The 21,844-nt window shown below is 36.1% G+C and overlaps 2 protein-coding genes across 4 annotated transcripts in view; both read right to left on the reverse strand.

The window, feature by feature from the left end:
• The window catches only part of CSNK1G1 (casein kinase 1 gamma 1), a 202,879-nt gene extending 193,406 nt beyond the window's left edge, over positions 1–9,473 (reverse strand). For both annotated transcript variants that reach the window (XM_036892099.2, XM_036892097.2), the window contains exon 1: positions 9,291–9,473. The gene's annotated coding sequence lies outside the window, so the exon portion shown is untranslated. The remainder of the gene's footprint in view (positions 1–9,290) is intronic.
• Positions 9,474–13,768: 4,295 nt separating this feature from the next.
• Positions 13,769–21,844, reverse strand: PCLAF (PCNA clamp associated factor). Of its 2 annotated transcripts, XM_036892095.2 has the most exons (5): positions 21,679–21,844; positions 21,280–21,360; positions 19,162–19,324; positions 15,490–15,527; positions 13,769–14,756 (listed from the first exon to the last, which is right to left on the reverse strand). In XM_036892095.2, exons 1-4 carry the CDS (start codon positions 21,722–21,724, stop codon positions 15,515–15,517), a joined length of 303 nt encoding a protein of 100 aa, XP_036747990.1. In that variant the 5' UTR covers positions 21,725–21,844; the 3' UTR covers positions 13,769–14,756; positions 15,490–15,514. The 2 variants fall into 2 exon arrangements, with proteins under 2 accessions (XP_036747990.1, XP_036747988.1); XM_036892093.2 differs by lacking the exon at positions 15,490–15,527.

A 21,844-nucleotide genomic window follows, 5' to 3' on the forward strand; every position in this document is an offset into this window, starting at 1 on the left:
CGAACTCACTTTGTTGTGATGAGTCATTTAACTCCTTCCTTCCCCAATAAATTGAAAAAATACTAATGTATCAAAATGCTGTGGAGAATAAAATTAATAGCATCATAAATCGCTTCACAGTTGCTTCCTTAGAGCAAATGGCCTTTTTTAAATCCATTAAAGACTGTTTCAAAACAGTTAAGAGAATCAAAGCACACATATTTAAAGATGCTGAAGCTCTGAATAGTTCTGATTTGTTTTCTAAACAGATGTGCATCTTTCAAGCCCTGAATTCACCAGATGCATATTAAATTTATCTGTACTTTTAGTTTTTACATAATACTCAACTCTAGTTTTAGAAATACACCATCACATAGAGTTCCACCACTGCTTTGTCATTAAGTATTAACAGATCACCTCCACTGTGCAAAAAACAAAAATTAAGATTCATTTCAATGCAGCCAAATGTGTACTTGCTAAATATAGGTTATAAAATCATTATTTTTGAATTAGCCAATTTCCATTTACACTGTGTAAAGATCTAGTGACACCTGGTACTTTAAGAAATACTCAACCAGTGTGGATAAAATGAGAGTTCCTGTGGCCAGGATTCTCACCTGGCCGTGGTTGACTAGCTCACTGCACACCTGTGGGCACTACATGGCTGTTGACTCTATATAAAGAGCTCCGCCCAGTGCTCTGGGCATGACACGGTGGCAGGGCTGCAAGGCTGCAGGAGAGCAGAGCAGAGGCTGGAATGGTGTCAGTGCCAAGGACAGAGGATGGCTGTGCGGACAGAGGGGCTCAGAGGACGGCTGTGCAGGCAGAGAGGCCCAGAGGCAGAGACCGGTTTGCTGCATGCAAACTCGCTCTGAGTGAATGGGATTTTAGTGACTGACCTGCCATCTGGAAATAAGGTTGGGTATAACCCTTTCACCCCAAGAACTTTTTGCTGTCATTTTCTTTGGTCACATTGAATCCATAGCAAACTTGCCCAGGGCTGAAACCCATTGGCAAGACAACCAGTATTTGAATCCTAGATACTGTGTAGTTTAGTAGTCCACTTAAATTTCCTGGAAAATTTACTTCTTATAAAATCACTTTCTTCATCAAATAAAATGAATGAATTAGTGTGTTATAACAAATAGGACTGGACTGAGAGTCAGGAGACCTGGGTTCCAGTCTGACTCATTAGCTCTACAATCCCGAGCAAGTCACTTAAGCCTCTCTGCACTTAAGTCTCAGCTACAAAATGAAAGAGTCTAACTAGACATTCTCTATGTTCTGTTTTAGCTTTGTGATACCATAATCTATGAAACTTAAGAAACACAAGCATTAACCAAATGGATTCCATTAAAGATAAAGTGAGCTTAGATATTGATTGATTTGGAGAGCATCTATCTCCGGAACCTAAGTGTTTTCATACAAACAGATCGTTCTTTTTATCTGTTATTTAACTAGATGAAAAAGCAAACAAAATCCACTAAACATGAATTAAACAATTTTTGCATCACACCCTAGATAAACAGGATATTTGGACGTCGTAATACCAAATAAGGTTACGATGTTTTTGAAAATGCGAAGTATCCTAGAAGTCCAGACAGGACAATTTCATACAGCCAACTGAAAGAGGATTCTAGCAAACAATTACTACTTAGGCTATGTGAGAAATAGTGTCTCAGGACAGCATTTTATTACTTTTAGGATAGTCCCACTTTGAGTCAGATTTGGAAATAATCAGACAACTATGACAATACCCATGATATCTCTTCCTACTCAGTCTTTGCCAGCTCAAGTTTCTGGATAGTCTTCAACAAGTGTAATATAGGAAGAAGCAAACACCGGACAGGGCAGCCAAGAAATCTGTGCAGCTGAGAATCTGTACAACAATAAAATGCAAGTGGCAAAGGACCTTAACTTTAGTGACAGTTCAAAAACTTGGAATTTAGATCTATCAAGCTCATTCACCATCTGCAACTGTCATATGGCTAATACCACATTTAGCTAATAGTTCCTAATGCTCAATTACATAGATCAAAGAATTAAGCACCTGTTGTCAATTAACACCTAATGACCTAATATCAGTCTTTTTGAAAGGGAAACTCAGTCTCTGAATAATGCTTCTCAGTACATCTGAGAATGCTAGGAAGATCTCTTTTCAAAAACCATCTGACAAATTATTTCACTCATTTTAGTTTCTTTAATAATAATTTAAAAATTGCCTAGAGGTTGGAGTGGGAGGGAGGGATGAACTGGCAGAACACAGGATTTTTAAGGCAGTGAAAATACTCTGTATGATGTTATAAAGATGTGTGTTATTATATGTTCTTCCAAACCTATAGAATGTATAACACAAAGAATAAACCCTATATTACTATAGATTTTGGATGATTATGATGTGTCGAAATAGATTCACCAATTGTAACAAATCTACTATTCTGGTGGGAAATGTTAACAATGGGGGAGGCTATGCTTGTCTGGAGGCAGATGTTTTCTTCCACTCAATTTTGCTGTGAAACTAAAACTACTCTACTATATATATATAATCTTTTTTTAAAAACACCATGTTAACATTTTCAGAATAGAAAACATTTTGATAAAACAATTGAACATCCTTGTTAAAAATATGAATATCAAAAGTCCTTTAAACCTTTCACAAAACAACTCAAAATGGGTCTCAAAACTCAATGTAAAATGCAAAACTACGAAAATTCTCTAAGATAACATAGGAGAAAATCTATGTGACCTTGGATTTGGCAGAAAGTTTTGAGATTCAACACCAAAAGCACGTTTGATGAAAGAAAAACTTGGTAAGTGGACTTCATTAAATTAAAAGCTTTTGTACTATAAAAGACACTGTTCAGAGAATAAAAAGGCAAGCCACAGATTGAAAATATTTGCAAAAAACATATCTGATAAAGGATTTGCACCCAAAACGTTGTATACAAGGAACATTTAAAATGCAACAAGAAAACCCACAAGCCAGTAATGGGCAAAAGACCTGAACAGATACCTCACAAAAGAAGATACATAGAAGATGTAAATAAGCATATGAAAAGGTGATCAACACTGTATGTCACAAGGGAATTGCAAACTAAAACATCTATCAGAACTGCACCAAATTCTGGCAAGGATGTGGAACAATAGGAATGCTCATTCATTGCCAATGGGGATGCAAAATGGTACGAGCACTTCAGAAGACAGTTTGGCAGTTTCTCACAAAATTAAACCTAAATCTTATATGACTTTTGATCCATCAATCACACTCTAAGGTATTTACTCAAAGGAGCTGAAAGTTTATGTCCATACAAAAGCCTGTACACGCGTTTGTAGCAGCTTAACTTATAATCGCAAGAAAATGGAAGCACCAAGACGTACTTCAGTAAATGAAGGGATAAGGAAACCATGGTACATACATATAAAATTATTCAGCAATGAAAGGAAATGAGCCATCAAGCCACAAAAAGACACAGAGGAATCTTAAACGCATACTGCTAAGTGAAAGAAACCGGGCTAAAAAGGCTACATATATGATTCCAATTATATGAAATTTTGGAAAAGGCAAAAAACTATACAGACAGTAAAAAGGTCAGTGGTTACCAGAGATTCTGGGGGAAGGAGAAGAAATAAGGTTACAAAAAAAGGAAGGGGGGATTTTTAGGATGGTAGAACTATTCTGTATGAAATTGTAATGGTGGATAGTTATTATGCATTTATTAAGATCCACAGAACTGTACAACACAAAGTGTGAACCTTAATAAAAACCATGGGCTATAGTTAATAATAATGTTTCAATATTGGTTCTTTAGTTGTGACAAATGTCCCACACTAATGCAAGATGTTAATAATAGGGAAAATGGGGTGGGGGTAGTTATGTGGATATAGAAAGATATGGAACTCTGTCTTGCCAATGGGTTTCAGCCTCGGGCAAGTTCACTGTGGATTCAGTGAGACTGAGGAATGACAATGGAATATTCTTGGGGTAAAAGGGTTGATTACCCGACTTTGTTCTCCCAGAGGTCGCACTAGAATTATGTACATATTCAACAGTCTGCAGGTCTGTAATCCTCCTTCTCTGCCTCCATCCAGAGCCCTGGGCAGAGCTCTTTATATAGTGACTCAGTCGAGAAGAATAGCTTATTGCCTACAGGCAAAAGCAGTAGCCTAGCAGCAGGCCAATTACATCAAGTAGTTTCGGTTCAGGTGAGGATCCTAGCCATAGGAACTTCAATTTTCCCCACACTGTTAAATTATTCTATAAATCTAAAACTGTTCAAAAAATTTAGTCTTAAAATCTTAAAAATTTGGCATCCATAATCTCAAGAGTAGATATTGCTACTTTAGGCTACAGAAATTCTAGAACAGTGGGAAAACACTAACTTTAAATAAAATCAAATTTAAATAAAAACTTAAATAAATTCAAATGAAAAACAAATTAACTTTAAGACCCTTCTTTTTCCCAGCACTGCTCATGTCCTTGCTCACTAGCACCTACATCAGAGAGAGACCTCTCGGAAATGGAGAAGAAATCCAGCTGGGAAGCAATTTATGGTTAGCAATTTAGCCTTAATAACTAAAATGAGATTTGGTGATTATCATGGACATTCAAGAACACACACACACACACACAAATCATTCATTAATGCCAACAGACAAATTAAAGTATACTGATAAGCTTATCAAGAGGTCCATAAATGTGTATTTTCAATTAAGATGCCCAAAAGTCTTCAAAGCCCCTTTTCTAGATTATAGTTAGAATATGTAAGCTATAGCAATCAATGTGGTCCAATGTGATTATTCCTTGGAAAATGCGGCATCAAACTGTAGCGTTCTGATAGCCTTACCCAGCACCCAGATGTGTGCTCCAAGTCCTCTCTGAGGTCAAGAGCAATGGCTCCCAGTTCACTCAGCTCCTCTGGCGAAGGCAAAATCCAAGAGAATATACCTTTCCCCAGTATGTCTGTGTCTCCACTGTGATGGGTAAGCAATTATATTCCCACCCCTGACATCCAGGCCCTGCCTTACTACACTGCCCACTTGGAGCTTCTGGGTGAGGAAGAGACTACAGCGGTGTAAGGGCAGTCCATCTGTCCCCCTAAATCACCAGAACATTCCTGCCACAGACAAAGAAAGCATGGTTCTCTTCTATCCAGATGGCTCTCTCTTCAGGCCATTTCTGGGATATTATAAATCAGTACTACTTTATACTTTCTCTAAGATGCCTGGGTCTTTCTGGTCCATGGTCGGTGCCAACAACTGTAACCTGAAAAAGTTATGGTCTTTTCAGCTCAGAAAACCCAAAAGCTATCCTTTAAATTTATTAAAATCCAAACTGAAAAGTGACAAGTATTGCCCTATGAACTGTATGGTAACATTTAGATGAAAACTATAGCAACTGGTTTAAGGTAAAGCAAAACTCATTACTGAAAGAGTGAGTTTAAGTGGGCTTATCACTGAACAAAAAGTCCTTAGAAGCTTCTCTTCTGGTTGTACTATCAAGGGAAAATAAGATTTATTCTTTCTCTCCAAAATCTGTTTTTTAGCAACTTCCACCAAGTGGACGATGGTAAGTACTACTGACAAAAATGGTTTCTTCAGTGAATGACGACAAAGACGCATGAAGCTACCTAACGTTCAGATAGTATGAAATAACTTACTAATTACTTTTAACCAAAGTTTATGATCTTTTAGTAGAACTCAGTATAAAATTGCAAGTTATTTTAGTTACCTGTTCACTGAGATAGCTGAATTATATAACCTAAGTCAACTGAAGATTTTTATTTTTGAAAAATAATCTGATGAATTCAAAGCCACAGAACATGAAGAGGTGAGGGAATAAGGAATCTGAAACAGATGGCATCTAATTTTTTTCTCCTGAGTCCATCTTGAAAATATCCCAATAATGTCTAAATCCAATTTAGCTCTCCAAATAAGTAATCCACAAAACTTAAAATGGTAATTCTGAAGTAAATTCACTTAAAAAAATTTGTATTGCCCCCAGCCTCTCAAAGTCTCTATATTAGGCAGATGAGTAGAGAGATAAGTTAGATTAACAAGAGAAAAACTATTGCTCTTCAAATTCTAAAGTTCTTTCATAAAAATCTATTTCCACTTACCTGAAGCCACTGAAGCAGTTTCTACCAAGATTGGTGGTCTATGATATCAGTCTTTTTAGTCTGGATAAAATGATTATCCTTATTAAGAGATCAAATATCTCCAAAAAGAAACATGTTTTAAAACAGAAACAAGCTCTGGAAGAACACTCATTTGGGTTGAGTAATGCACTGACTGGTATTTTTAAAACATTTCCACAGTAACTCTTTCACTCCTGATTTAGCAGCACCAATAAAATCAACTGTATTTTGTTCATTACATAATTCTAGTATATAAAATATAAACCTTCCCAATCTTTCCTAAAACTTTCTGAGATCATCCAAGAGAAGGTTTAGTCATTTTTAGATTTCCTGACAAGCAAATTCCATAAATGACAACTGCAAAGATCCTTGGAATGGCCACATACTTGGCGTGGAAAAGGTCACTGAGAAAAGTATTACCCTCACAGTCTCTATTGTTAACTGCAATTTAGGTGGAACTTTTTATTCTAACAGCTAGTATTCTCTTATTTTAAAATAAGTAGTTTATTAAAATTCTATTATAAGATAGGGGGAAAAAATAGGTGCTTTTGGTGGCTTTACCAAAGCAAGATATACAGCCTTTACTTTAATAAGATTTGAAAGATGATGAAAAATGATGATCCAGGAAAACACAGCTAAAAGCATATATATATCTCATATATATCAAACTAATGGCTTTTCTAAGAGTGTAAAGTCTTTAATATATATATTTTATACAATATTATATAAGTATTTAATACATATATTTTATATATATTAAATATTATATAAAATGTCTTTAATATATATACTTTATATTATATATTTATTATATAGAATATATAAAAGACTTCACACTCTTAGAAAAGCCATTAGGTTGAATAACCTTACAAAAAATCTACAACTTTAGGATAAACATAACTTTAAACTCTATAAAAGAAAGTATACTTTATTAATAACATTAAATATATGCACACATTTATCTATTTGACCAGTATTTATCTGGTGTCGATTATGTAGCTGCAGTGGTGGATAAAATTTTAAATAGTATTATTACCTCAAGGAGCATGCAATATAGTTGAATTTTATCAGTTTTATTTTTTTTTTAAGTTCAATTCTGCTTTTGAAAGATAGACATGAGGAAGAACCATTTATGAAATTTTGCAAAACCCATAAACCTCTCTAAAAAGTGATACTGAATTACAAACTTTGTACCCACTTTTCATACAAAAAAGTATTATCAAAGCAAGTTATTTGATTTTTATCCAGAGTATAAATTTAAAAATTACTAACTACAGGTTACATCAAAAATCAAACTATATTAGCCAAAAATCTGACGTACAATAGGTTACATATAACTATCATTTTAAATCTACAAATGCACATAAAGACTTCATGTTTGAGATGTGTTTCTACATTTTCATCATGAATTAAAGGAAAAAATTCTATTTTACTTTACAGAACATTATATATATAAGGATTCTGTAACTATTGCTAATAGTTTAAATCTCATTAAGATGAATGATGCTATTGATGTTGATTTTAATCATAAAATTACAACTACTTTCAATGTTATGCCCCAATTTTCTCTTCAGAGACACATTATGTTAATTAAAATGTACATACCTTGCTTCTTAAATATTTTTCTTATCAACCTATACACACCACAAATCTGAGAAAAATCTTTGAACCAGTATGTCATTTCAATAAATGAATATATTCTGCTTTAAGAGTTTTAAGAAACTACTGATAATTCAATTTTGTGCTACTTATCAGTTTCTAGAAGTCACTAAAAGTCCTGTTGTATACATAGATTCTAGGATATTATTATCCAGTTCCCTTCCTATCTCAAACCTCATTCCACAAAACTCGGCTATCCTGACTGTATAAGATTAATGACAATAATTCATCCTTCAATTAGAAGGTGCTTCCATTTAATGTAAACTGTTATTTAAATACATCACACCCTTTTTCAATACTGCTAAGAATTTTAACACATTTTACTTAAGAAGAAACTAAATCTCTGGTAGGTTCCATGACTTGCCCAAGGTCAACAACTAGCCAGTGATACAATCGGGGTTCAATCCCAGATTTATCTATCTCAAAGCGAATACTTTTACTTGATCACAATTATCTCCTTAACAGATTAGGAGACAGGCTCAAAAGCAGACAATATTGTCTCTGAACGTTCGCATTACCTTTTCTGAAACATCTATCACCACCCAATACACAGAATTCAGTCACTGACTAATACATAAAGGAAGAAAATCATTCTGCTTCATTTAAACTAGGGCAGGCTTACTGGCAGGTAAGAAAGAGGCTGGAAAAGGGCTTGCCTCAACACGTCTTGCCTAGACCTCTATACCCTATACGGTTCCACCAGTCTATTTTCTATTAACATACATACCTACTAAACAAGGTTATGCCCGACTAGCTTAGTTTAGTGCTTCCCAGTATTGAACTTTTCTAAGATGATTTATACCAGATTTAAATATCCAGCAAGGAGACTTGGTTGAACACGCCATTCTGGCACTTCCCAAACATTTGTCTCATTTAGGGGCAACAAACACAATTTCACCCTTTCTTTTACGCTGAAATGTTTGCCCACTGAGGGGGTACCGCTCCGGTAGGACGTTGGGGCAAGAGAGCAGTAAAGGACAAACTGGGGGAAGCGCACGGAAGTTGGTTAGAGGGAGGTCTCCTTACCCACTCTTCTGCCCTAGCTCCGCCAAGGGCGGCTCCCCGCAGTGCCCAGCCTACTCGCAACCCTCGAAGTCCGGCTCCGTCCCAGCGGGGTGCGCGGAGCGTTCGGGCAATGGGAGCACTGAACTGCCCCAGCCACCCTGCCGCGGTCCAGACTCTCCTTTTGGCCTCGGAGGATGCTCCCCCTTTCAGAGCGAGCCCTCCAGGTGGCAAACTCCCCTTCCACACCCGACAACGTCTTCTGCTTCCAAGGGGGCGCCTCCCCCGCAACCTCGAGCCAGCCAGCCACCCGAAACTCTCCGCCAGCGGTGTCCCCCAAGCTTCTCCATTCCGCTGCCCGAACCCCTCCATGGACACACACACCGGCCTGCGCCCCACCCAGGATCTCGGCGTCCCGCACCCGGACCGGGAGAAGGGGCCCCTACCAGCTCCCGAAGACCCACACACACTCTCAGGCTCCAGCCTCCTGGACCCCGTAGAAGCAAGAGCGAGTACCTGGTCTGGCCGTGCTCCGGGGCTCAGATGGGGCGGGAGTGGCTCCCTCCAGGAGGCGCCGAGCGCTCCTCTCCACCCACGCGCAGCGGCAGCTTCTCCCTTTTCCAGAGCGGGAGGGAGGAGAGGCGCGAGAGGGGAGGGGGAAGGCGAGGAACGGAGGGGCAGCTGGAGACGATCCGGAACCACTAGCGCTGGCCCCACCCTTGGCCCGGCAGAGGGCACCCTGGCTCACCCAATAGGACAAACTTAGAGCGGACTGTGAGAAATGGACACTACCACTTCCGGGTCACCCCCGCTACTACCCCCCCTCCTTAGCAACCGCGTGCGGTTACTAAGCGGAAGTGCCTTCAAAGACAGCCACCCCCATTTCTTCTGGGACTACCAGGAGGTAACCAGAAGCGTCTGCTCTTCGTTGGCAACACGCTCTTAACCTTCTGCTCCTGGTCTTAGACCGAGCGCAAGCTTCGCTGCCAGAGTCACGCAGCTCAGCCTGCTTTTCCCTTCAGCCGTATAGTTCCCCACAGCCACTGTATACACCTAATCCCTCCCGCCCTGGGTCCCAGACCAACTCAGTGGCTCCTCCTAAGGCTCTTTGGTCCTCGTGGGAGCTACTTTCTGACGGTTTAGCAAGCATCTCCCTCTTGTGGATTTTCAGTTATGTTTCAACTGGGTTTTAAAAATCTTCAGTGTTAGGAAATTTTTCATGCGCTTCGTTCTCCTGTGACAGCCCCTGAAACCGAATAGTGAGAAAAGTTTTGTCTTTTCCTATCTTATCTTTTGTAAGGATTGCACATGTTTGTGTATGAGCTGGAAATAACCTAGTTTAAATGGAAGGTGAAAACAAAGATTCACTGTAAATCGAGTAGAGTTAGTTTAACCCTTAAAAGAAAAAGCAATGAGATAAAGCCAAAGGAAGCCCGTAATCAAGCCTGGGAAGGAGGAAGACATTTAATCCTCCACTCAGAATAAACTAATACTTTCATACCATAAACACTGTGGGAAAATGTTAAGACACCTCATTTATTCTTATGCTTTAGTCAGTCACTGACTAAAATATAAAGGAAGAGAATCATTCAGCTTCATTTAAACTAGGGCAGGCTTACTGGCAGGTAAGAAAGAGGTTGGAAAAGGGCTTGCCTCAACACGTCTTGCCTAGACCTCTATACTCTGTACGGTTCCTCCAGTCTATTTTTTATTAACATGCATTGTCTACTAAACAAGGTTATGCCCGACTAGCTTAGGTTAGTGCTTCCCAGTATTGAACTTTTCTATGATGATTTATACCAGATTTAAATATCCAGCAAGGAGACTTGGTTGAACACGCCATTCTGGCACTTCCCAAACACTTGTCTCATTTAGGGGCAGCAAACACAATTTCACCCTTCTTACACAGTCAGGATAGCCGAGTTTTGTGGAATGAGGTTTGAGATAGGAAGGGAACTGGATAATAATATTCTAGAATATATGTATACCACAGGACTTTTGGAGACTTCTAGAAACTGATAAATAGCACAAAATTGAATTATCAGTAGTTTCCTAAAACTCTATGAGCTTTGAAAATATTGAGAGTTGGTTGTGGTAAAAAACAGCAATATAAATTAATCCTCTTCTTAGAAAAACGACCCATATCATTATGGCAATTAAATATTCAGAGAAATGTAGTTGGGCAGAGAAAAATAACTAAAAATCATCACTTGGCTTTCCAATCTCGAATATGTCTGCTAAAAAAGCAGTAAACCTCAATAGCACCTGAATTTGTCCTCCATTGCTTGGCAGTGAATATACTTGGAGTTGCTGGCTCCAACTTTATTGGTCATGATAACCTCTTAGTCACCAATATTGGACTGCTGTCCACCTCAGCTGGGGCAAAGGAAATGAGCTTTGGTTCTTTAAAAGAAACAGCAGGTCTGTGGTTTCCTGTGCACAGGAGACAGCATTAAGTTGATTCATCCTAGACAGCTCAGCAAAACCTTTAACAAGGTTCCCTTCAGATTCAAATGTTAGTAGTGGGTTGTTTAGTAAGTCTAAAACATTTCAATGCTTGCCATGGATATGCATACATGTGCGAGAATATACACACACAATTCAAAAGGAATCTAAGCACATCCAATAATCACTTGTTCTTTAAAACTGGCTGTAAGGGACAAATGATAAACCTGTTAACATTACAAAATAGAGCTTGGTATTTCAATTTGTCAGCAGAACCAAAAAATTTTTAATTAGAAAAATAAAACTATAAGCCCAATGAATGACTTAATTTATAACTATGGTGGACTTAAATGTCTCTAAAAAATTTTTAATATAATTATGTTAAATGTGTTCTACAGAAAAAAATGTTTTATTGGGTACTATTAAATGTGGTAGTTTAAGCCAATACAGAAATGCAAATTCCTCTGTATCATTCATTTTTCCCTTTGCCTGAAGAAATGTGAGTTAAAACAGTTCATTTAGATCCTCTCTTTCTACAATTATTTAAATTATTATTCAATCACTTTTGTATAGGTTTATGAATAACTTGACTCAATTTTATAATTTTCAACATATTCATTGCTTAGAGATCTCTAGCAATGTAAATATAGCACAATCTGCACCTAAAACTAGCTATGTGGGTTTAACTACACTTTTAGAATTTTGTGAGCAGTACTAGAGGAATCCATGCTCTTAATATGAACCATAATAAGACAATGTTCTCAGATCTAGGCACCAAATAGCTTTCAAAGTCAGCACAGTAGATAAATATGGGACCTCCAGCCTTTTTCTAAGTTTCTTGAAAGCTTTTTTTCACTTTTTAAATCGACACTAGTAATTATTTAAGAAAGAATTAGGAAAACTAACATTTATTTTTAGGAAACCCAACACTCCTTTACTAAATAATTAATAATTTAAATATTCCTAAAATAATTAATATTCAAATTTTCTTGGAGTTCCTTTTGTATCTCCAAATACCAAATTGTAGAAAGAGAGGATCTAAAATACCAAAACAAGAGTTTAACAATTAATAAATACTTGGGATTAGAAGAAATTTAGCCGCATTTACCATTTATGTACCTAAGCAATATACAACCCAAAAAACATAGCCTCTTACACAAGGGATTTAGGGAAACTCACTTAGCATACACGTGACATAAACAATAGAATGGCTAGCCCTAGGAAGAGAAGACTAGACTAAAGATGTAACAGCTATCTTTAAATAAATAAATACTTGAAGGTTGTCATATGGAAGGGATAACTTCATCTGTGTAGTACAGAACCGAGTATAGGAGGAGGGGAGTTAGAAAAATTCAAACTTTAAACTCATATAACATTTTTCACAATTAGAGTTGCCAACTAATAAAACAGTCCACTTATGAATAGCTATAACTGGCTTGGGTTGAACAAAATAACTTCTAACATTCCTCCCAGTTTTGATTCAGTGAAGATCCTTCCCACCTCTATACGCTTTCCTCAAAGGTAAAAGGAACCATTATAACAATATTGGTTGGACCAAGGCCCAACTCAACCTTCAGTTTTTCCAAAAGTGAATTAAGCTTGAAGGATTCTAAGTACAGTGAGATTTGTAAGCAGTGTGTGTGTGTGTATACACATACACATACACAATTTTACATTCGTTTAGGCTTTATTTTCTGCTTTTTAAAAAAGTGATAAGCATTTGTCATCTTGTAAATAATTTTCAACACACTTTATTTTTGCTATAATATTGCTCTTCCTTTGTGAAACTATGTAATCACAAAATACATATTATCCTCACAATGTTCTAGCATTAAAAAATTCCAGAAAAGTAGTTCTAATCACTGGCCAGGAATTTAACACTAGCATTAATAATTTGAATAATCCAAACAAAGAGGAAAAGGAGATTGATTTTGTGAAGAAGGGCACAAAATTACAAACTTGGTTTAATTACTTTTTTAATGTACAAACTTTATTTTTTAATTCAGTTTTAAAGGAAACAGGGAATTTGTACTTCCCTTATGTTTAGAAGAGGCTAAATTGCAAATCTACATTTTTAAAAAACTTTGACAAGGAAATAGATTACATGGACCTCTGCTAATAAAAGTGAGACCATCAAATGTGTATTTGAAGACTGTAGGTTCTTTAGGTCAAATTTTTTTTAGAAACAATTGCATATCAAAATTAGACTTCTTTGCACACAGCACAGTAAGGTTTCTTTCTCCATAAGTGAAAAATAGCAAATCAGGTTTCAGACCCACTGAAACCTGACTTTAATAAAGTTGGTTTGAGCTACTTCTTAATAAAAAAATCTAATTATCAAGGAAGTACTTAAGATAAAAACTCTATCCTCAATTCAGTAACATTCTGTTTAATATCCACCTTTAAAAGACAGAGCAAAAATATAATCTATCATTAGGACTCAGTTTCAAAGTTGATAAAACTAGGGCAGTGCATATATATACTTGAAAGGAATAAAATAGAAATATCTAGTAGGATATAATCTTAGGAAGCACACAATGGATAGCGTATTGTGAAAACAACTATTCATTTATTAAAAACAAATTTCATAAAAACATGCCTGCTAAAACATGGTTAATTTTAACAACAGGATGTCAGCAAAAAGTGTGCCAAGAAAGCAAGAATATCAGTTACTAAGTATTATTATATCCACTTTATCAATTATATCCCTGGTTACCCTGAAAATATAATGGTAACTCTAAGGACTTTAGACATAGACCTGGGCTATATCATGATTTGCCTTTCATGTTTTATTGATTTCCAACTTCTAAAGTATAAGCCGAAAGTGTGATATTTTATGATACAGAATCAAATGCATATCCAAGGAAAAGTCCTCTTTTTTAATGTAGTCTATTGAATCATCCTGATTCTATGCTAGTATTTTATATTCTTTGTTGTTAGAAGGTTTATCAACCATTTAAGCCTTCAAGACCATTCTAAGGAAAAGATAACCATCCAAATTCTTTGAACATTGCATTTTTGACCCTCTTCCTTTAGGTTTAATTTAATTAATACTGAATTTTTTAATGTGCAAAAATCTAACTGCTTTTTAAAGCAAATAAAAGGAACAAAAATACGGCACCATTGCAATAATCAAATGCCAATACAAATGGCATCAGTACAAAGATCTAATCAAATCTCACATGCAGCAGATTCAGAATTACAGCACCGTGCAATGATTTGTTTTTAGCAAGAACAAGAACCTTAATAACAGGTAAAAGAAATCAAATCCTGTATTATATTGAATACTAAACTAAATAACCATAATTAATCTTACAGACTCTCCAATATCATAACTTGCTTTCGAATAACTGTATGTAAGCCTCATTTTTTTAAATTAAATGCCTATGCTTATTTAACAAAGCTAATTGGAACAAATACATTTCTGCAAATTTACATCCTAGAATACCAGAGTAAACAGGAGACATTAGTCAAGGAGCAATAAGAAAGTTCTATTCTTTTTGGTCATCTGTGTGATCAGGTGGCAAAGGACATGCTCTGTGGAAAGAATAGAGAACTTCAATAGTCATTTGAGTATCAACCCTTCAAAAAACAAAATAGTTTCAAATATATGAATCAGGAACAATAGTAGTGCAGTGAGTCTAGCTTGAAATGAAAAAAATTAAAAGCTCCATTAATTAACAAATACCTACAAATTCCAAGTACTAGAACAACAAAAGCTTTAACAATTTATTTTGCCTGTTAATTTGCCAAATCAGAGTTTCTTATTTAGGATATGTTGCTGTTTTTATTAAAAAAGGAACCTTTATTTCTATAGCATTGTCTTTCAACAAATTAATTGAATTGACGGAGTATTATCCCTCAGCAAGAACTAGGTAATAATAAAAAGCAAAAAATTAACCAATCCACTCAAGCAGAGAAAACATAACAAGTTGTCATATCTGACTGTATACCCTTTTAAACCATATAAAATACATTACCTAACTAGAAAAACCTCAAAATTGTGTAAGTTGGCATATGTAGTCGTAGCTTTTGAAAAATAATTTACATTATCCTAAAGCCAGTTTGTACTTGTTATACTTTCTATAGAGAAAAGTCAATTAAAAACTTATCATAAATCAGATATTTTTTAGAGTTGATGACGATTTGTGAGATCTATTCTAAAATAACCAGTTTTCAAATTAGATCCAGTAGGCCTGAATGCTCATAGAGCTTAGTAGTAGAAGCTAAAGCAAAGGTATTCTGACTAGGTACATTACCATTGACTTACCTACTACTAGATTACTAGGAGGTCTTCATTGTATTTTCCTGGAAATTAAATCAAGTTAAAACGTCAACACTGCATGAACCAAACTTCCTTTTTTCAAGGACCTGACTTACTTTGGGTATCATAGCTCACCTCAAGGTTTTAACTAGATAGTCTTTCTTGGTTCTGACTCTTCTTTTGTGCAATTGATACGAGCTTACCTTGCCTTTGTGGGGATAGAATATATATATATTCCAGATTATGAATTAGGAAGTTTATAGCAGAAGTCCTGATAAGCTGATAGTTTACTATTTATTATCAAAAGCAAACCTACTGATTACTATCAATTAAGGGGTAATTAAAACTCTCCTAAACAAAGATTAATGTAAGGAGGGGCCTAAAGGAATGTTTAGTTTTATGTCACAGATTTTTTATACATGGATCAAAATTATAAGAATATATGTATAATCTTTTTCCATATGATAGAAAGACTGTAATATAGGTTTTATTGCTACGGTGATCAATGGTATAGCCATACTTGGTTATACTGCCAAATATTTTGCTTCTTTAATGGAAGGAACAATAATTCAAAAGGAATGGAATATATTCTAGAGCTAACTTTAAATACTAGTTTGTTCATATTAGAATGAGAAAGAACAAGGAAGAATGGTGCCAGACAATGACAAGGACCCAGAAAAGACTTATAGGATCATGAAAGTAAGTCTTTTAAAAGTCTCTCTCCAAAAATGTATCCCCTTGGTTGTTAATTTTTATTGAAATCAGAAATCATAATAGTGTCATAGCAACAAAGTCTAAAATTTAGTTACTGCTTCAGAGTCTGACAATCCTTCTAATATCTCATAAGATGGATAGTAGGCACTCAATACCCATTTACTAAATGACCCTATATATAGTATTGAATAATTACTAAAATTTTATAGGCATAAACTACTTTATGTTAATATATTTATTATTAAATAATATATTAATGTAATTTTAAAACACTTCAGTTGTTCTTTCAGCCACTTATTTTTGTGTTCAGTGTAAATCAGTTCCAAACACAATGTACAATCCCAAGCAGATGTACAGTGTTCAGACATGGGTGTTCACACCCATAGATGTCACATTGCTTGAGATCTGTTGGATCTAGTTGTTCTGGCGTAGGTTTCCAAAGATGGCAAATACTGCCTTAAGACTTACTGAGAATACTATGGCCATAGTGGATACTGTAATATCTAAGCATCAGTATGTGCACATGTGAGCCAAAGATTTCATGAAGTGTCTATTTCTAAAAAAATTTCTGTATATCAAGGCAGTTGTAAAAGTTTTACTTTCCAGAATCACATAAAGATCAGATTCTAAATATTTAAAAATATTGAAACACAAATATTTGTATAAAAATACAAAGTTTTCCCAACATAGCTATTCTGATTCTTAAAGTTTTTCAAGAAATATTTACAGAAAGTGCCCCAGAGTTGTGAATTTAACACAGGCAGGTTTTCAGCCTTTGTTCCCAAACACCTAATATACATTATTTTTGCCTCCTCCATAAATCTGCCTCTTAATTTCAAGATTTGCTAAATATGCCCTCAAAGCAGATCAAAATTTTAAAAATTACTCAAGATATGCAGAAATAAAGACAATAATAAGATTGAAGTCAGTGCACTTCTAAACTTGAGAATCAAGTGATCCAAGCTAGCTAAATGAGTCTCACACTCTGTTGGATAGGAATATTTAATAAGAAATACCTTTTATTTGACTTTTAACTGTGTATGTAAGAAATTACTCATGCTTGGATTTGTAGTAGATTTCAATCCATCATTGCCTTGACATATATTAATTACTACATAAAGTCAAATCCAAGCATCAGAGGAAAAAGTTCCCAAGAGGACAGCGAAAACAATATAAAACTGTAAAGTATGTCAGCATTAAATTAGGATTGCTGAAACAATATACACAGGATTTACAATAACACCAGGTGGTTCCTTCCAATGTACATGCTGTATAAATAGAATCATGGAAACTTTTTACATAACCTAATCATTTTACAGCCTTCTAGGTTTTATGAACCAAAGTGAAATTGAATCCCCACTCCAGAGATCATCCTTTTTATGAAGACCAAGATGAAAATATTCTTATTTTCAAGGTAAAGTTTTAAGTGTCCATATTTCTTGAGCTACATTTAATCACATCATTAATTTTCAAGGTTATCTCCCTCTTAAGTCTTGTACATGAAACGCCAATAGATTTAGTACTGGTATTAATTATCAAATCAAATCCTTCAATGCTCTTTAAACCAGTACAACTTGGGACTCTCGATATTTTCTGTGTTAAAATAAGAATGTAATGAGTTAGCCGATTTGATGAAGACCTGTGTTTTCCTTGTCACACTGGACTTCTTGACACTATATGGATTCACTGGGCTTTAACAATATGGGTTAGTGAACTGCAGATGTTTGCCTGGGTCTCTTAACAGTAGAGATCTAGAAGGTCAAGCACGACAACAAGGAAACTCATTGTTTACTGCAGGTGAACGTTGTTGCTCGAACCGAGGATCTAGTCTGCGGTTAAAGGAACCTACAAATAAACCTGCATAGGTAGGAGCAGCGCCAGACTGAACGTGGCCATCATACTCTAGCCACTGTTGGTCAATGCGCTTTGGGTCAGGCTCACTGCTCACAAGCTCCTGTATGGTGCAGGGGAGGGTATCTAGACGGGAGTCTTAAATCAGGGAGTATCTTAATGGCAGTGATGTGACTTTACCCACCCACTTGCATGCAGTTCACCACTCCTCACCTCTACTCGAATAATTTGTTTTTGAAACAAAAATTTTCAAAGTTGTTTAGAAAGCCTGAATCCTATTATTCACAGACCTGTTTTTTAAATCAGATTCCATTGTCTTTTTTTCCAAGTGGCATTATTTTTTTTCATGGTTCTTAAAAAATGTTTGTTGTTGAATACTGGCAGCGCTGAGCATGAGGTTTTTACCCAGAGATAATCACTATTGGTATCTGGGATATTTATATACATGTCTTTTATACAACAAAATTGTACTTTTGGATCCAGAATTTTTGCTTAACATTTACCATGAGCATATTCCTGACATTACAAGCTTAAAAAGCATGAATTATCTTGAGAAGTTTACACACTGAATCTGTATGTCTGCAGTTTTACCCCCAACTTGTTTTGAAGTATTTTTGTGTATTTATAGAGAAGTTGTACAGAAAGTACACCGTGGTGTTAGTTTTAGTTGTTTCTAAGTAATGGGTATTTTTATATTTTCCAGCTTTTTTACATTGTTTATATGAAGGTTGAGCTAGTAGTTTTTTGAGGGGCAGGATTAATGCAATTCAAGCTATGCAAACCAACATGGAAATTGCTTTTGGAAAAAAACACTATAGAAAATAGACAGTAAATATTAAAGAATAAAGGAAGTTTGTAGTTAATAATGCAGAACTTATCATCTGAATGGGAACCAATCCTCTTTGAGCAACTACAATGAGTAAAATAATACCTTTCACTGATGTTTGAAATTTGGGAGTGACTTAGAATAAGAGAGTAGCACAAATTTTAAAAGCTCTGGCTTGTATTTTTTTATCTGCTCAAGTAGAAAAAGTTATTCAATTTCCTGTTGTCTTTTACTTTCAAGATATAAACATCTTCTTTTTCTTTATATTGTAGAATATAAAAACTTACTTTCTCTTTGCTTTTCCTAAGCCACTGCTTCCTGCCTCTTCAGGAATCTGATTCTCTTTTTCAGAATCTTTAGCAGACAGCCCGAAGAATTCTCCGATTCCTTTTTGCCACTTGGGAGTTGGACGTACACAGACTGGATTCCCTCCTGCATACTTATTTTCAGCTACAAAATACACACAGATGGAACTAAATAAGAATATAACTGCAATTTCTTAAAAAAAACTTAATTCTCTTAACATCAAATCACAATGTATTAAATGGTATTACATCAATCTTAAAATAATTAGAAAATGTGACATGATAAAGCTATAGTCAACAGTGCATTTTATGTTATTATAGTATAATATATAATAACATTTTATTATAGTTACTCTCTAGCCTAGAAAATAGCATTAATAGAATTTTTACAAGTGGAAAATACTTTTCATATTTTGTCCAGAAGCAGAGCTATTTAAATAGTCTCATGTACTGTCATACTAAAGCTTGACACACTTTTTCCTAACATAAGGTAGCATGTAATATAAACTGCCAGTTTTACTTAATAAATAAAGTCATTTAGTTAAAACACATAAAAGGCAAAACAAGGACACAGTAATGTGAGAGTTTCACAAAGCACTTGGCTCCTTTTCAGTTCATAAGGCTCCTATCCTAATTATCTTAAATTCCTGATTATTTAAATTCTGATTATTTAAAAATCAAATACCTGATTATTTTTAAATAGTAATATAAAGAAAAAATTGAGGAAAAATCCCTGCCCCTCTATAATGATTAGAATACCAAGAGGAACAAATTATTGTCACTAAATATCTTTTGCTTTTAAGCACATTTGCCACAAACTGTTAAAGAAAACTTTTAAAAGCTTCCTTATATACTCTCTGAAGTTATATTGCCTGTACTTTTTTAAAAGCACAAACGGCCTTTAAAAAATCCTTTTCTTCATAATGTTCCCAAAGGAACCTTATGGGAGTGCTTTTATTAGAAGGTGAATAGCAGCAACAGATAGTTCAGCACAGGAATCAAACACAGCTGCACTGATTTAGTTACATGACCTTTACCAAGGTATGTAACTTGAGCTTAAATTTCCCATCTTTAAAATGAGGATATTACCAATTTCATATAATTGATTAAAACTGGGGATCTGTAAGACACCTTAATGGGTGCATTTGTCCAACACATGTTCATTAAGGGCCTATTCGATTGTCTCTGGTAATTCAACAGTGGACCACACCATGGAACATGGCTGTAATTGGTATTAAATTTAGTGGTACGGGGTATATGATAGTCCCAATAAACTCATCTATTTTCAATTTTTTAAACCTTTTTTAAACCTATTCCTTCTTATTTAAAGGAAAAGTTTTGACCAACTCTTACTTTTTACTTAGAGACTGAAATAGTAAATATTTCCAATAAAAAGTTTATAATAGGGGAAAGTTTAAGTTAAAAACCAATCAAGTCCCTAACAGTGCTTCCCTGTATGTTCTTAACTAGATCTTGAATTAATTTTCCTAACTGCTCAACTTCCTGCTGAAAGGAATGAGGCACCAGATAGATGGCCAGGTATTTTCTCAACCTCTTCTTACTAGAAGGAGCAGTGTGATGCTCTTTCCCTGACCTGATTTTCCCTCCTAATATCCCAAAGGCAGTATCAGGAGCTGCATAATTGGAAACCACACACACAGGCACCAATTTAAAAAACAGAAAGAGAGGAAAATAAAAAACATGCAGAAATGAAAACAAAAACGTTTATACTAAAAAGACAACATGATCAGCTATGTCAACTATTGTCCTAATTTTTAATCTAGTAAAGGGGCGCTTAAATAGCCTCTTACAAGAAAAAAAAAGAGTCAGTATTAAGAAAAATAACGCTAACTAGGAAAGAAAAATAGGTTTGAAGATAAACTGTACGTCCCTAACCCCACAGGTCGTTTCATGAGACCCCCACCGCCCCCCGAGAGGCCAAGGGCCCCCTCAATCTAACAGAGGGCAAGGAGAATATTCGGACGTGAGGATCTCAGGAAAATAAATTTCATGGTGGGTCAGGGGGCTCTCAGGTCAGCAGAACTGTGGTGCCAGGCCTCATCCCTTTCAGAGAGGATTCCTCCGGCGAGCGTTTTTTACCTTTCTTCGACGAAAGCGACGTGGAATTAGTGGTAGAGATGGAGGAACCAAGCACCTTCCTGGGGGCTCGAGAAGCCACAACTGCGGAGAGAGGCACAAGAGGGCGTTCAGAATCGGGCAGTAAAGTTCTGACACCGAGTTTCGAAGCCAAGGTTCTCATCAAAGTCCCGGACCCAGCCGCTGGTAGAGGAAAGCCGCGCGATCCGCGATCCACAACAGCGCTGTAACCCTCCCCTGTCCCCGCCGTTTCTTCCTCTTGGTGAAGGGGCCGGCCGCCGCTTCCTGGCCGGTTGGGCCAGTCGGGAGCACGGGGTGGTTGGGGAACTCCAGCATCTCCCGCCGGCAGGCAGGCTGTATAGGGAATTCCCGTGCCCTCCACTACCCGGCGCGACGCCTCACCTTTTCTGTAGGTGGCTGGGACACTGTTTGCTTTAGTCCGCACCATGTTCAAACGAGAGGAGATGAGAACAACCTACTTTCCAGCGAAGGGTGTTTCACAGCACAAGGACTCGAAAACGAATCTCCCGCCACAGTTTATCCGTCTCTTTCCCGCGCGCTCCACGGG

The sequence above is a fragment of the Manis pentadactyla genome, chromosome 11 (genome assembly GCF_030020395.1).
Source record: "Manis pentadactyla isolate mManPen7 chromosome 11, mManPen7.hap1, whole genome shotgun sequence".
Lineage (NCBI taxonomy): Eukaryota > Metazoa > Chordata > Mammalia > Pholidota > Manidae > Manis > Manis pentadactyla.